The 17,807-nt window shown below is 35.1% G+C and overlaps 1 protein-coding gene across 5 annotated transcripts in view; it reads left to right on the plus strand.

The window, feature by feature from the left end:
* The window catches only part of LOC106884418 (activating signal cointegrator 1 complex subunit 3), a 491,782-nt gene that overhangs the window by 62,630 nt on the left and 411,345 nt on the right, over positions 1-17,807 (plus strand). For all 5 annotated transcript variants that reach the window (XM_052972249.2, XM_014935791.3, XM_014935790.3 and 2 more), the window contains one exon: positions 3,634-3,800. In XM_052972249.2, the coding sequence (XP_052828209.1) occupies positions 3,634-3,800 (167 nt within the window). The remainder of the gene's footprint in view (positions 1-3,633; positions 3,801-17,807) is intronic.

Below are 17,807 nucleotides of genomic sequence, written 5' to 3' on the forward strand. Positions count from 1 at the left end.
AGATCAGATTGGAGCCTGGTGTAGCCATCTGGTTTCACCAGTCCTCAGTCAAATCGTCCAACCCATGCTAGCATGGAAAGTGGATGTTAAATGATGATGATGATTTTACATCTGCTTTCCATGATGGTTGCATTGTGCTCCAATGTCTCAGTTTTGGCATGATTTCTATGGCTGGATATTCTTCTACTTTGCAAAGTGTATTGGGTGCTTCCTTTTTGGTGCTGTTATTAGTGAGATTGCCTTCCAACTTGCAAAGCTGGAGAGTCTAGAATTTCCTCACAACTGAAAAGGAGAGGGAAGAGAGACAGTAATGATTTTAGGCAAAGTGAGGAGAGGATAGTGTCTGAAGAGAAGAACAAATTTATTGTTGTTGATGGGTGGCTGGTAGTGGGGAGAGTAACAGGGATGGAGTATTGAAGGGACAGGGGAAAGAAGGGATTAATGTCAAGGATTAGTACGAAAGAGAGGAACGTATAGTAAGGATGATGTGGGTGGAATGTGTAGCACGGGATACATTGCTTTCCCACAAAACGGGTGAATAAGGGCAGAAGGTACAGGAAGAAAGGAACATTAACGAAAGATATGAAGGTAGCTAGAATATGGAAAGGCTTATGGAAGGAAAGAAAGATGTAGATGGGTTGGTGAGGGAGAGATAAGAGGGGTGTTGAGGTGACAAAGAAGCTCTGAAGAGAAGTCAGAGAAAAAGAGACTGGTAAGTACTAGTGAAAGCATACTGGCTGGGTAGGCAGTGGAAAGAAGGCAGTGAGCAAAAGAAAGGCAAGTAGAAGCAAGAGCATCCCAGCTTTTAACACTTGCTTTGTTAGTGTTCTCTTACCTGAGAGTGTGTTTTCTCCAATACAATGAATCACAACATGTCTAAGTTATCTCTTGTCTTTTTTGAGAGGTTCAACATCTATCTGTCTGTCTGTCTGTCTGTAGATAGATAGGTAGATAGATAGATAGATATAAATGTATAAGCAAACACATGGCTATGTGGTTGAGATATTTGTATCCCCCAGCCAAATGGTTTCATGCTTGGTCCCACTGGATGGCAGCTTGACCAAATGTTTTCTATTATAGAATCAGGCCTTTCAAAGCTTTGTGAGTGGATTTGGAAGATGGAAACTGAAAGAAGCCTATCAAATATCTATATAAGAGCATGTATGTGTTTGTGTCTTCCTTGTTTTGATATGGTGTGATCGTTGTGAGTGAGTGTCATTCATTTCCAATATTTTGTGGAAACATGTCTGGCCATGGAGAAATATTACCTTGCTTGGTGACATGAAGGGCATCCAGCCATAGAAAATATACCTTATTAGATTCCATGCAAGCATGGAAAAGTGGATGTTAAATTGATGATGATGATGAGACACTCTCACATGTACATAAGTAAGACATACAATTTTTCTTTTATCATCATCATCATCGTTTAACGTCCGCTTTCCATGCTAGCATGGGTTGGACGATTTGACTGAGGACTGGTGAAACCGGATGGCAACACCAGGCTCCAGTCTGATTTGGCAGAGTTTCTACAGCTGGATGCCCTTCCTAACGCCAACCACTCAGAGAGTGTAGTGGGTGCTTTTACATATATATTATATATATATATATATATATATATATATATATATATATATACATACACATATAGGTGCAGGAGTGGCTGTGTGGTAAGTAGCCCGCTTACCAACCACATGGTTCCGGGTTCAGTCCCACTGCGTGGCACCTTGGGCAAGTATCTTCTACTTTAGCCTCGGGCCAACCAAAGCCTTGTGAGTGGATTTTGTAGACGGAAACTGAAAGAAGCCTGTCGTATATATGTATATATATATATGTATATATATATATATATGTGTTTGTGTGTCTGTGTTGGTTCCCCCCAGCATCGCTTGACAACCGATGCTGGTGTGTTTACGTCCCCATAACTTAGCGGTTCGGCGAAAAGAGACCGATAGAATAAGTACTAGGCTTACAAAGAATAAGTCCTGGGGTCAATTTGCTCGACTAAAGGCGGTGCTCCAGCATGGCCACAGTCAAATGACTGAAACAAGTAAAAGAGTAAAGAGTATATGAAATATTTATGTGTGTATATGTGTATACATAGATAAAATTGAATGTCTGAAACTGTACACCTCACATTCAATATTTTTTTTATCATAGAAAGTCAAATCCCAAATAAAAGCAGGCTTGAAGTGGGATTCAAAAACCTTATTGCTCGATATGAATAAAGTCAACCTGCAATTCTGCTGCCTTGCCAATCACCATCATTATCATCATTTAACATCTATTTTCCATGCTGGCATGGGATGGATGCTTTTACAAGACGCAGTGAGCCAAAGAGCTGTGCCTAGCTCCATGTCTGCTTTGACATGATTTCTAAAGCTGGATGCCCTTTTTAATATCAACTTTACAGATGCTTTTTACATGGCACCAGTACCAGTGAGGTCACCAAGTAACTTGCAAGATAAGACCCTCAGGTGATGGGGTGTCGTATAGAAGGAGGTGACTTTATGCCATGTGATGAAAGCTTGAAAAACAAACAGTTGCTACACAAGAATGTTAAGAATGTCTTTGTGTCAGATGGAGAGCTCATTTAACCAATGAGCAGCTTTATCAAGGTCTACCCAAAGTGACTGAGAAGATGCAGCAGAGAGAAATGAGAATTGCTGGTTATTGTGTAAGGCACCCAGAAGGACCTATGTGTCAACTGGTCTTATGGCAGTCAGTTGATGGAAGAATAAACAGGGAAAGAAAACATCTAGCCTATGTGGACAACTTACTTCATGACAGTGAAATGACAAATGTTGTTAAATTAAGAACATGCATGGGGGACTATGATGGATGGCATGTTTGTGTGAAATCATTGAAGCATCCAGGAGGTTGGCCAGACTAACTAACTAAAGCAGTGTTTATCAACCTGTTTACCTTTGCATAATCCTTAAAATAAATTACATGTCTCAAGGAACCCCTGCACAAAAAAAATTATATACCATATCTTTCTCATATTTTTTCATCGTTGTTCATGTGGTAAATATCATTATATATATATATATATATATATATATATATATATATATATATATATATATATATATATATATATATATATATATATATATATATATATATATACATACGATGTATAAATATCATTATATATATATATACAACGTAAAGGTTTTTCTCTGTAAAAACAAAGAAAAAAATACAGGGTGTCCATAAATTACAGACATTACTAAATTATATTTTTTTGATAACATAACAGGTTAGATAGGATGATGTCTATATTACAATAGCCAATAATATGTTGTGCATTTATGGTAATATTACAATCAGGAAATTAGCATTAGCTTATCTCCCGGAACCCCGGTTGAAAAACAGTGAACTAAAGTATGATGGAGGGGCAGCAACATGTGTCTTGCTGTAAGGGAGATAATAGTTACTCCAGTTGGAAAAGGGAGAAGATGAAGTTGTGTCAAATGGAATTACATTCTGTCTCAGAAGTCATTATCAGTATTGACTTTCTCAGTATAATTATTAAAGAAGAATAGAACTGAAGTTATATTAATAGATCTAATATTTTCATTTTTTCCTTATATTTTCCTAATATTTTCCTTTTTTCATTTTTTTCAGAGTGGTTGAATTAACTGGAGATTTTACTCCTGATATGAAATCAATTGCTAATGCTGACCTTATTGTGACAACACCTGAGAAATGGGATGGTGTTAGTCGAAGCTGGCAAACAAGAACTTATGTCAAAGATGTAGCTTTGTTGGTTATTGATGAAATTCATCTTCTTGGTGAGTTATTTTTATATTTAATTACGTCTTTTATTGCCACATAAGCTACAGATTTAGTACAATACAACGACAATTTACAAAAATGGTTGTAGTTTTATATTGAATATGTGAGATTGAAAGATGTGGTAGCAAGGTATGGGTGATATTTACCACTATCACCCACCTTTCAGCAAATTAAAAACAATACAGTTGCATTCATACTATTGGAAGAATCCTATTAAGTTTGTTAATTATTTGTATCTCAGATCAATATACTCATTATCAATATTTCATACCTTCTTTCCATGTTGGCATGGGTTAGATGGGTTGTCATGGTCCAGTTTGAGCTTACTACTCTCCTAGATGAACTGGAGGACCACATCTCGCTTATACATTCTATTTTGGCATAGTTCCTGTTGCTAGATGCCCTTCCTGTACTTTTTACAGAATGTACTGGATGTATTATAATGTGGACCATCAGCATTAGAGAGGTTGTAATGTTCTTGACAAACCTAGACTGTCTTCTTTCCCTATATTGTCTGCATTCATTTGTCAATCTTTTTACATGTATTAGGTGCATTTCATCTTGGTACCAGTATTAAGAGAGAGATAATCCCTGTCAGATTAAAGAGTCCTCCCTTCTGTAGGTTATTTATGTTCTTTCAAGGCAAATGTGACTAAGTGGGTGAACAGAAGAGAGTGATAACGGAGAACCAGGTTGAGAAGGTGACAGAACAGAGAGTATAGGTATGATGGGAGAAGCAGATAGAAACAAGAGTGAGTAATGAAAGAGAAGCAGTGAATTCCAGCTACATATTGGTTATTGTACTCCATCCTCCACCATTTAGTTTCCTCCATATTACTTTTTCTTCCCCCATCATACTGCAAATGTAGATGAAGCTTTTTTATTCAATCATCATCATCGTTTAACGTCCGCTTTCCATGCTAGCATGGGTTGGACGATCAGTCCTCAGTCAAATCGTCCAACCCATGCTAGCATGGAAAGCGGACGTTAAACGATGATGATGATTGAATAAAAAAGCTTCATCTACATTTGCAGTATGATGGGGGAAGAAAAAGTAATATGGAGGAAACTAAATGGTGGAGGATGGAGTAATGGAAGCAATGGAGAGTGATATATGTTAATAAAGAGTGACAGAGGAGAGGCTAATAAGAGAGAGAATGAAGGATTGAAAATTAATTGTGAAAATGGATGGTGATAAAAGAGCAAATAATGGGTAGTAGTAAGAGAGAAGCAGTGGTAAGAGAGAGTGATGGATGACAGTAGAATGTGACATGGAGGAGAGAGAGAATGACAGCGCTAGAGAATGGTGATAGTAGGGGATATTAGATGGACAAATGAGATGATATAATTCTAAAGAAGCTATATGTGCATGAAAAACAAAAAAGGTAGATATGAGAAGAATGCTTTTGATCAGTGTTCTCTGCACTATTAAGGTTGATCTGGGGCTAAACATTAGCACCATTAACTGGATATACACTCACATCAGCTGAAAAGTTCAGCAGATAAGCAGAATGTTTAATCCATTTTTCTGTAGCTCTCTGTTTTGTTCTCCACTATTTAAGGCCTTTTTTTTTTCAAGTTATTAAATGTTACATATTGTATGTAACAGTGTTTTCCTAATATCCAACATCATGACTGGCCTACTGCTTTTTATGTTTCTTACCTACATCAACTCTTTTCTTCCTAATTTTTTATCTGCCAAAGTGCCTATAAATCATTATATATTATAATAGGAAATCAGTTAACATAGACACAAAACAATTGTTCTTGTTACCTCTCATAGAGACCAAATTAAAGGTTGTGTCATCTTAGCACTTCCTGCATGTTTTCTGGTTCCTAGTATGCTATCAAAGGACTGTAGTAGGTGAGTAAATTTGAAAGAAAAGATTGGATTGTTGAATCCTGGATCTCAGAAATCACATGTCCAAACAAAAATAGCTAAATATTTTGAGGGTAAAAAGGTTAAAAAAGAATGGCATAATTTTTTAAGAATAAGGTAACAGAATTTAGCAACAAAATGAAGTATAAAGGCTACTAGGCCTGGGCTGGAAGTAATCAATGTTAGTGAAAGCATCATTTATTCAACCATCATAGAAAAGTAGGTATTGCATAAACATGGAACCAGATGTTAAGATATTGATGGAACTGATCAACAATCAATGCTAAAAGACAGAAGTGAAAAAAATGGAAACTGTGTAGTAGTTTAAACAATCATGTTTAGTGTATGTGCAAAGTAACAATATAATATCTCAAGAAAAGTGATGAAAATAAGTTAATATTTTTTGTCCATAAGTTTCTTTCCATTTCATACTGTACTGCACATTGGTTTGTCCTTGGATTAATCAGTAGTATATCAGTTTTCTTTTGAAAGGAGTTTACTGGCACCCTTCTCTCTTATTCAACCATTGTCCATTTCTGAGGGATAGTTACTGTAAGTTCTCCCTCTTTCATGGCCTCTTTTGCTGCTCAGTGTAGCTAATAAAGTGGGAGAGAAAGAATTGACTTTGTTGTTTCCAGTACTTCCTTGCTTTTTATTTATTAACTTTGGAACTTGAAAAGCAAAGTTGACTTCACGGGTTTGAATTCAGTGCACAGAAAGCTGGAACAAATATCAAAAGACTCCCTACAAGACATTCTAATGACTGCCATTTTGCTACCTCAGCCTTAAGTTTTAGAGCATTAAAAATTTGTATCACTTACTCTGATATAGTATGCTCACTTGTCCACTTCTGTCACCAAGCTACAATTGCTGAAAACTTCCTCTCTACACATAGTACCATGGAAACCTCATTTCAACTTGGTAGGATGACTGTACACCCTACTCCTCTTTCCCTACATCTGCCTACACATTGGAGACAACTTTTATGCCCAGTGACATCAAATTACTTCTATTCTCCTAAGTTTGTAGTGATAGCTACTTCCTTACATCAGATCATGGAGTCATTCTTTATCGGACTGCTACCGTGCTCTTCCACCTCTCATTTTGTAGCCTGGCCACCTCTTCCATCAGATTGTTGAAACAGCCTTTATTGTCAGCAGTTTCAGGTGTCCATTCAAAGTACTCTAGTTGTTGAAGCCACACCCTCCCTCTTCTAAAACTATGGAAAGACAAAGCTGCTCTGCCATAGAGAAGGCAACCCTTCTTAGAAGTTGGATTTGCTGAACAAACACTGTTATAAAACATGTGCAGGAATATATATGGACCTTGGAAGCTACAATAAAGTTAGCTTATCTAAAAGAGCAATAACTATGAAGCAACTACAGAGTCATCAAGTTAATGGACAAAGTTATGAAAATAGCAGAAAGTTATAACATATTGGAAAGGAAATTAGTGTAGATTAGATGCAGTTTGCATTTGTACCAAGGCAGGGTAGCACTGATATCATGATCATCATCACCATCACCATCTTTTAACATATGTTCTCTATACTAACGTAGGTTGGATGGTTTGACAGGAGTTGGCCTGCTGGAGAGCTACCCAGGCTCTATTTGTCTGTTTTGGCATGGTCTCTACCACTGGATGTCTTTTCTAATACCAACCACTTTACAGAATGTAATGGGTGCATTTATGTGGCACCAGTACCAGCATGGGTGCTTTTATGTGGTACCGACCTGGGCACTTTTATGTGGTACTGGCACGGGTGCTTTTATGTGTGTCATAAACCAGTTCAAAGGAGGCTTTTATCTCTGCTTGCCATCTAATCCATTAATCACAGCTGTCCAATGATTAAGACACTTTGATTTATATTAGGTAAAAACAGTGTGCATCTATCAACGTCATTCGACAATATGCCGCATTTTCGTACTCAATACAAAATAAGATATCTATATTTTTAACTATTATTTACTATTGTAGAAAGGAATTAATGATAGGATATAATTCATAACAATGTGGTACTAGCACCCATGATCCCTCAAGACTAAGATCTCTCAAGACTAGGATCTCTCGCCTGAGGGAGGGATGTAGAGGACATGCCTGCATGCATGGACAGCTATGATTTTACTTAGCTTCATATGTCTTCTCAAACACAGCAAACTACCAGATGTCTTGGCCCCTTGTTATCTCTTCTCTGAGGTCCGATGTCTGAAGATCCTTTCTCACCACTTAGTTCCACATCTTCCTGGGTCAACCCCTTCCACATGTTCTCTCCACAATTAGAGCTTGATACCCTATTTTAAATCACTTTACACAAGTTCTTAGTTTAGAGCAAACCATGACACTTAGCATACATTGACTTGAATAATGTCTTTAACAGGTTTCTGTGATTTGTCGCTAGGTAGTGACTTAGAAATGTGTTTGAAGAACAGTGTAGGCCATGTGCAGGGATAATGTCTGCAAGATGAGATTTAGCAATGAATTCGGTAACAAATCTAGTGTATAAGTTGATGTCCATTAGTGACTGGTCCTCAACTCTGACCTGTTTATTATAGTTCTCTGGGCTATATATTGAGGCATTAAATAATGGTTGTCTGTGGGAAGTCTTGCATGATGATGACCTAGTAGTCATAACTGAATCAGTCAAATAGTTTTTGATCCACATAGTTTTAACAACTATAAGCTTATTTGCTTATTTTTCTTTTCTGTACAATCTTGTTGGATGTTAAACCTAATCTACCATTCCTTTTAATACTACCTCTTGTCCCTTAGATACTTTTAGCAGAGTCTATTTTTTTGCAAACATTTAGGTTTGGTCCCCCAGTTTGATAAGTCCTTCCTCTCAATAGTCTTGTAACTGTACTTTCTATATATTTAGTATATTTCTAGACTTATTATTGAATTCAGTGAAAAATTCTTTTGAATAAGTATGTAGTTTGAAATCACATTGACACTTTTAAAGCTGTTGTGCTTCCATCAGGATTCTCCATTCATAAAACATTACAAAATTGTGTCAATTCTCACATGGTGAAATTTTGATTTTTAAGGTATTTTTTTGCTGTTCCTTCTTTTTCTTATTGTGAAAGATTGCTTAAGTTTAAACAAGTCTGCAAATGGGTTTTCAGTCCAAAGTTAGCTTTCAAGTGGAAACTACTTTGTTATTGATCTAAACATATTGAACACATGGTGCATTATTGAATCTTCTGCATCTTTGTTACAGCAGATTGTGTTTGACAGCAAACAAAGATCCAATGTTTTCAAAACCTTCAATATCAAGCTTAGCGACAAAGTCATCTCAGAATTTTAGCTTTCACTTAACACTTAAACATTTAAACCAGCCATGTCTGGCTAAAATATTCAACCTGTTTTATGTTTAAACTGGCCAGATTTGGCCTTTCACTCCTACTCTTTAATGTCATTCCAAAAAATAAATATTGGGACATCCCCAAAATAATGCAGCTTTTTCAATTGCATGAACTAAAAGTCAGAGGGGGACGGTATAAACTACCTGCATCAACTTGCTATAAAAGCAGGTAGTAATTTTACCTTGTACTTTCTCCTAGTGCAAGAGTGCAGTTCAATTTTAACGGTTATTTTTTCAAAGCTATAATGGAAGTGACATAGGAGCATATTTGGCATATTTTATTCTATGAGTTCAATAAAGGCAACAACGCAACAGAAAGTGCAAGGAATATTAATGCAGTATATGAGGATCAGACAGTAAGTGTAAGCCAGTGTCAATGGTGGTTCCAGAAATTCCAAGCTGGAAACTACAAACTAGAAGACGAGCCTCATCCTGGAAGATCTGTAGAGCTTGGCAAGGATGTTCTGCAAACCCTGGTGGAACAAAATCCAATTATAACTAGCAGAAAGGCTTGGATTTGGTCATTCAGCCATTCATCGACACCATCGGAAATGTCAGCAAATTGGGTCAGTGGGTTCCCCCACCAACTTTCTGAGTCTAATCACGTGCAGAGAGGGAATGTGTGCACTTCTTTGTTGTCATGTCTCACAAATTAACCCTTTTTTGGACCGAATAGTGACTGGTGACAAGAAATGGGTTCTTTATAAAAATGTCAAGCGCCGAAGACAGTTGGTAGGGAAAGGAAAAACACCGATACCTCAAGCTAAAGAAGGTTTTCATCCACATAAGTTGTTGTTTTCTGTTTGGAGGGATATGAAAGATTTAGTCCTCTCTGAACTTTTGAACCCAAACCAAACAGCTTGAGCAGCTTAAGTCAGCACTAGAAGCAAAATTACCGTCTTTTGTTTCCAGACAAAAGGTGTTCTATCAGGATGATACTCGGCCACATACAGCAAGGATGACATTTCAAAGGCTGGAGCAGTTTGAATGAGAAACGATGCCCCACCCACCATATTCGCTAGACATTGCCCCATCTGATTATCATTTATTCCGCAGTCTTCAAAATCATTTGAACAGAAAAAATATGAATTCTGTAGACGAGGTCAGAGCAATACTGGAGGAGTATTTTTCATCACAGACAAGTGAATTTTGGAAGAGCATTGTAGAAAATGAAAGAGAGTATATTTTAGATTAAAAAAGAACTTGCATTTATTTTACTTTGGACTTCTAAACATATAATACTGATAGCTTGCATTGCAAGATTAATCTCAAATACATTAAAATATCAGAAATAAGATTCAAGTAAATATATTAGCAAGATAGGTAATGTTTTTCTATCAAACATTGATATTTTAGCTTCATTAAATGCTCAAAAAATATTCAGATAAAAACAGGCCAGTTTCTTTGGTTTGAAAAAGAAAAAACTGTGCCAACACTTTTTCTCATGATAGCTAGTGTATTTCATATAGTAATAAAATCTCTGCATTTAGTGGTTTGAGTTAATAAAATTGCAGTATCTTTTACTATTAATTTCAGATCTTGAGACATACAATCAGCAATTATGAATTGCTTGACAATTACAGCAACTATGAATCCATTCAACATTCTGATTTTTTTTTTTTATATTCTTGCAACAGAATCAAAAATTTCTCCTATCACAGTTTGAAATTGATCCCCTCCCTCCCACCATAAATGAGTTAAATTAAATATTGCTTCCCCTGTAGCATGATTCTTCGTAGAGTGACAGATTAATAATTCTTCTTCAATGCTACTTTAATAAAATTGGGTATAAACATAAGCAAATCTGACAAACCAAGCAACATTTCTTTATTCAACCCATCTTATTAGTTCAGTTTCACAAAAAAGTGGCATTTTGATATTTCATGAACATGCCTTGAAACTGTGACTGTCATTAGAAAGTAGGTCTGAATTTAAGCTGTTACTACTTAAAGCCTTTCCACATTCAACATGTAATTGGTTTTGAAGTAAATAATTATATACATTACAAACATAATGTATGGATAAAATTGGATGGTTTGGTATGAACAAAAACATTTCATTCCAGATAACTATAATTTTAGGCATAATTTTTTTTCATTTGCCATACATTCTACCAAATGCACAGGTCTTTATTATGGTTTCTGCAGGCATATGTGCTTTGCTTGCTTTTTCTAGTTGATAGCAATGTGATTTGAATCATCATCATCATCATCATGTCTGTTTTTCCATGTTTGTATTGGTCGGATGAAATTCATTGAGGTAGATGTCTATAGCCAGATGCTCTTTTTGACACTAACCTTTGCCTGTTACCAAGCAAAATAATATTTCCCTCATCCTTCAAACATGAACAATACAATGGCTGCTATGATTTTACTGATGATTGCAAATGAATAACATTTTTGTATGACGGTAATGTTTGTTTACAACTAGCATGTGATGAACACACACTAACACATATACATATATACTCTCTTACTTATACACATATATAGGAGATGGTGCTGAAAAGTTCCTGGCTTTAAGGGTATTGTGAAAGGCCTGGTTGGAGGCCCAACCTTCTGAGTTCTTTTAGAGGACTTAGAAAAACTGAAAGACTGCTGCAATAAGTGTGAATCTGAGAGGGGAATATGTTGAATAAAATCATAATTAACTGATCCTCCTATATTTTCTTTTACCCAAAGCCAGATACTTTTCAGCACTCCCATGTACATTCTTGCTCATACACATTTATACCTGTCCCCAACCCTTACTTGTTTTCAAGCAAGGTAATATTTCTTCATGGCCAGACATATTTTTCATGGAAGAATGGAAATGGAAAGCTCAATTGTGTAATGGTGATTCTCATTTTACAACCATCACATGATATCAAGACAAGGTTACACACGTACACATCACAATAGGTTTCTTTCAATTTCTGTCTTCCAAATCTGTTTGCAAGGCTTTGGTTGGCCTGGTGCTATAGAAGACACTTGCTCAAGGTGTTGCACAGTGGGGTTGAATCTAAGACCACATGGTTGAGAAAGAAACTTCTTAACTATACACCCACACCTCCACTACTAAATCAATTACGTGCTTACTTAGTAATTTAGTTACCCTTAATGTCTCTCTCCTCTTTGCTGAATTTCATATGCATACCAAAGTATTTATAACATCATTTAAGTTAATTACAGCAAATGGACATGTAATATGAAATAATTGTGATTGTCTCGTTAATTATATTAACTGGTGTTTTCGTCATGTAGTGTTAACCTTTATATCATATATATTACTATATATCATTCATAACTTTGTGTGGTCTTTGTACAATGATAGGTACAGAAGATACCAACAATTAAATAGAATACATCCTATCTGGTTACTTATCTTTCATTCTTTTTGTAGAGGAGAAGAAACAGTGCTTTGTCTTTCCAGGCTGCCCAATGTACAACTAGTTAAATAAAAATGAAATTAATATTCATTTAGTATTCCTACAATTCAAAATTGAAATGAAAACATGGGCAAGAGGGAAGTTCAGAAGTGATGCAGTTTGTTGAAAGTGTTTAGTCTGATATTTGGGAGGCCAGGCCGTAACGGTGAGGAGAGGAGATAGAGAAGCATTACACTAATTTGTCTTATAATACATATCTAGGACTACATTATCCATTGTATCACTTCATTATTCAAGACGCTAGAGCAGGGATGTCCAGCCCACGGGTTGCATTGCAGCCCATTTAATATGTTCATGCAGCCCTCTGGTGATTCAAATTCTAATTCTGTTTTATTTTCTAGTTATATTTTCATTTACTTTGATAATGTATGATGAGAAAATTATTCTCAGAGTATGCTATTTTGAACAGACCAATGGAAACCTCAATAAAGGGGGGTAAAGTGAGGGAGGTCATGGGATTTATGACAGAATAGCTAACTCTACACTGTAGAATCAACCTTGTTGATACATAATTAACAGCCATTGTTTCAGTTGCAAATCTTTTGTAGTCGGATCAATATTGATTGTGTTATAAGGCAGCAAGCTGGCAGAAACATTAGCACGCCAGACAAAATGCTTTGCGGTATTTTGTTTGTCTTGATGTTCCGAGTTCAAATTCTGCCAAGATCGACTTCACCTTTCATCCTTTCAGGGTCGATAAATTAAGTACCAGTTGCATACTGGGGTTGATCTAATCGACTGACCCCCTCCCCCAAAATTTCGGGCCTTGTGCTTAGAGTAGAAAAGAATATTGATTATTTTATTTCCTAACCTTGTTTACAATGTCAAGTGATAGTGACTTCAGTGTTTCTAGTCTAGGCTAAGCCTAATGCTAATGCTTTATGTGGAAGAATCTATTTATTCTTTATTTGTTTTTGATTTCTAGAATATTAATATCAGCATCATTACGTAATAATTTTAATTGTTAATTTTAATAGCCTATTATTTGATCATGGCATCTGATACTAAAAAGAGAAAAATAACAGAGGAAAAAAGAAAATTCAATATCCTATGGACAGAAAAATATTTCATAACTAAAACATGCAATAATATTATCTGCCTCATATGTAATGATAACATTGCTGTACGCAAGGAATATAATATTGTCACTATGCTGCCAAACATGAGTCACAATATAATGAATTAAACAGAGAAAGAAGTGAAATAAAAATAGATGAATTGAAGAAGCTTAGTTCAAAACAAAACAATTTTTAAAAATCGGTACATATACAAAAGTTAGTTATTTAATAGCTGAAAAATTGGCTCAGAAGGGTAAGCCACTGATAAATGACGAATTAATAAAAGAATGTATTGTAATTGCTTTCCATGAATGTTGTCCCGAGAAGGTAAACTTATTCTATGAAAGAAGTCTTTCGCATCAGACAATTGGTAGAATTAGTGACTTAGCTGACAGTATTGTGGATACATTGCAGACTCAATTATCTAAATGTGTTCATTACAGTATAGCATTGGACGAAAGTGCTGTTCAAAGTGACACTGCACAATTGGTTATTTTCATCAGAGGAATTGATGTCACTTTAATATCATTGAAAAATGTTGGACGTGTGTCATGTGAAGGGTACAACAACTGGCAGGGACATAATTGAGCATGTTAATTTATCATTAGAAAAGTTCAATGTTGATAGAAGTAAAAATAATTCAGTTACAACTGATGGTGCTTCTGCATTAACTGGTAAAAATAATGGGTTTATTACATTATTCAAAGAAATGGTTGATCATGATATACTTAGCTATCATTGCTTGATTCATCAACAGCAATTATGTGCTCAAAAATTAAATATGAAACATGTGATGACAGATATTGGGAATGTTGTTAATTTTATCAGATCTCAGGGCTTGAACCATCGTTCATTCAAAGCATACTTGGTAGAAGTTTGCAGTGTGTATGAAGACGTTATATACTTCTCAAAAGTCAGATGGCTCAGTGAAGCAGCAACTTTGAATATATTTCAATTATTATTGCCTGAAATACAACAGTTCATGCAAAACAAAAAGCAAAATGTTGATTTTTTTAGCATATGAAGAGTGGTTGAATGATCTGTCCTTCTCAGTAGATATCACTGAAATGTTAGCTGAACTTAATTTGCATTTACAAGGAAAAGACCAGTATTTTGTTCAATGCTTGAGCAAATAACACGTTTTACTAAGAAATTAGATCTTTTCATAATATAGTTGAAGGGTGGAGAAATTGTACATTTTCAGAATTTATCTAAAAGACAAGAAGAATTTCTTGTAAATTTTGAAAAATACACTAAATTAAGTGAAGCTTTGTTTAGAAGATTTTACAACTAGATTTTCTAACTTCAGAAAGATAGAAACTGAACTAAAATTGTTGAGTGATCCATTTTTATTTACGTATGTGGAAGCACCAACCACATACAAGATAGAACTCATTGAGCTTCAAAGTAAAGAAGTTTTGAAGACTTATCATTGAGAACATGCCCGTTTTGACTTTTACAAGAAATTGCATTTTTTCAATGAATTTGATCAAATTGCCAATTTAGATAGAAAATTATTGTGCATGTGGAGTAGTATATACTGTGAACAATTCTTTTTGTGTATGAAAAACATAAAAACTGCTGAAAGAAATAGGCTGAGTTATTGCCATTTAACTAACATGCTTAGAGTAAAGAATAGTACCATAAAAGCAGATTTTGAGAATATCATAAAAGGAAAGCAATGCCAATAATCACATTGATTTTATATAAGTGTAATTTCATTTTTACTGTCAATAGCACATTATTTTGTATTTATATTTGTTATTAAAAAATTTTTTTCACTATATTTTGATCTTTTTAAAAGCTTATATCTAAGTACTGGTGAATATACTTAAATTTATAATTTAGCCCACTAGGTAAAAAGGTTGGACATCTCTGCACTGGAGTATCTTTCAACAAGATTTAGCTGTTATTTCTAGCCGTTCAAGCAACCATGAAAATGCTCTGGCATTGACTCATTTGCTGTTATAGTATTGTTCTGTTGTGTTGTAGATGTTTAGATGTTGCCAGTGGTTATTTGGACATGGAGTTACACTTACTGCATGGATTGGGCTACAACTATTCTCTCAGCTTATCTAAATCATTTGTTAGTTTCAATATTTTAATTTTGGCACTATAAATGGCTATTGTGTGTGTGTGTGTGCATATTGAGAACGGGTTTCCTGATTTATGAATTTGTGTGTGGCAAGACGAGTATAGATCAAGCTTTTTGTTAATGTAGAAATTATGTTCAATCTGTCATGCCTGTGAGTTCTCACTTCATTTACTCTTTATATCTCAGTATTGATTGAACATTATGTAACAAAACAATAGTTGTCAGGTATCTTAGGTGATAACAAGGAAATCTTCAGTGCTGATACACACATAAGCACACACAACTGCTGCCACCCAATAATCTATCAAACAATACTGCAAAATTATTTGCAGATACTCTCATATGGAATGGATTATTTATTCACATTGTAATGGACACAGACATAACTGTGTAGTCAAGAACTTTGTTTTGCAACCAAGTTATTTCTGGTTTGATTTCATTGCATTGTCTTCTAACCTTAGCCTTAAGTTGGCCTGTGTCATGTGAGTGAAACATGGTAGCTAGAACTGTGCAGAAGCCTATTAGATAAATATGTATTTGAGTGGTTGGCGTTAGGAAGGGCATCCAGCTGTAGAAACTCTGCCAAATTAGATTGGAGCCTGGTGTTGCCATCTGGTTTCACCAGTCCTCAGTCAAATCGTCCAACCCATGCTAGCATGGAAAGCGGACGTTAAACGATGATGATGCAAGTATGTATTTGTTTACAGTGGAGTAAGCAACTTCTTGTCAGAAGTAAAAGGCAGTGAGCTGGCAGAATTGTTAGCATGCTGAACAAAATGTATAGTGGCATTTTGTCCTGCTTTACATTCTGAGTTCAGATTTCACTGAGGTCCACTTTGCCTTTCATCCTTTCAGGGTTGATAAAATAAGTACCAGTTGAGCACTGGGGTTGATGTAATCAACTTAACCCCTGCCCTGAAATTGCTGGCCTTGTGCCAAAATTTGAAACCATAGTTAATGAAGAAAGTGAGGTAACTCTCTGGGGATGTAATTTTAGTAAACTTAGACGTTTGATAAATAGATATCAATAGAATGAGTGTGGAATTAAGTTTAAGTATTGAAATTAATATAATTGATTGAAACACTAGGAGGCAGAGTCCCAGCAAAGCCTTTGTCCCATTGATTGAAAGCAGTAAAAAAAGGTTATTATATAATTGTAAGATTAAAATTTAGACAATGTGGAAGCTAACAATAATAACCCCAACTAAATTTTATATTCTAAAGAACCTACACTGACACATATACATTATTAGATAATGATAATGATTGACTATCAGCTTTTATTTATCATACCTAGTCATCCCCACCCATATGGGAACAGTATTTCAACTCCCATAAAACTACCTACTTATTATCATCTCCATATATTACTGAAATGCATGTGTACAACAGTCAATATTTATATATCTACATAATAAATTGATTTGTTTACATATTTGTTTAATGATCTATTGTTGTTCTTAAAAGGTGTTGCCATTTGTTTGAGAATAGCTGTCTTAATTTTCTTATCCCTTAATTAATACCTATGTAGTCTATTGATTTTTGTTATCTAATGGGAAATTGCATAGTCTTAGTAAATTGATAGCTTCTGCTTCGGTAGCTGATTCAAGGTTGTGCTGGTATCAGTTATATAATAGTATACAATAGGGTCAGAAATACTGGCAGATTTTCATCACAGAATCAAGAGGTGTAAATCTAACCTGGCATGTCTGGATTTAATATCCAGAAGTTAAATATAATGCTGTTTTTATTTATTTATGGTTTGCTCCACATTTACAATGTTGTCTAGTATTTATGTTTTAAAGAAAGCTACTGGCTTTTAGCCCAAAAAAAACAAGTTCTTTTCTTTTATTCATTTTTCTATAACATTTTTATTCATTGTTTTATAAAGCAAAACATAGATTTTAGTACAGAGAAATATAACCTTCATGAATAATTTACAATAGTATTTACTGGAATAATGTCAAAGACTGACAAAATAGAACTGTTGACATGAGCATTTATTAAGACGATGATGATGATTGAAAAACTACCCTCTCCATTGGCCCATAATTATGTGTTTGCACTATCCAGTTGCACATACTTTCCTTAACAATTAGAGATTTATTAATCTAGTTATTGTTAGACACCACCATCTGATCTTTAGGTGCCCTTAGCAGCATTCTCTGTATGTATGCATTCAA

Source organism: Octopus bimaculoides, chromosome 1 (assembly GCF_046866305.1).
Source record: "Octopus bimaculoides isolate indiv1 chromosome 1, ASM4686630v1, whole genome shotgun sequence".
NCBI classification, from domain to species: Eukaryota; Metazoa; Mollusca; class Cephalopoda; order Octopoda; family Octopodidae; genus Octopus; species Octopus bimaculoides.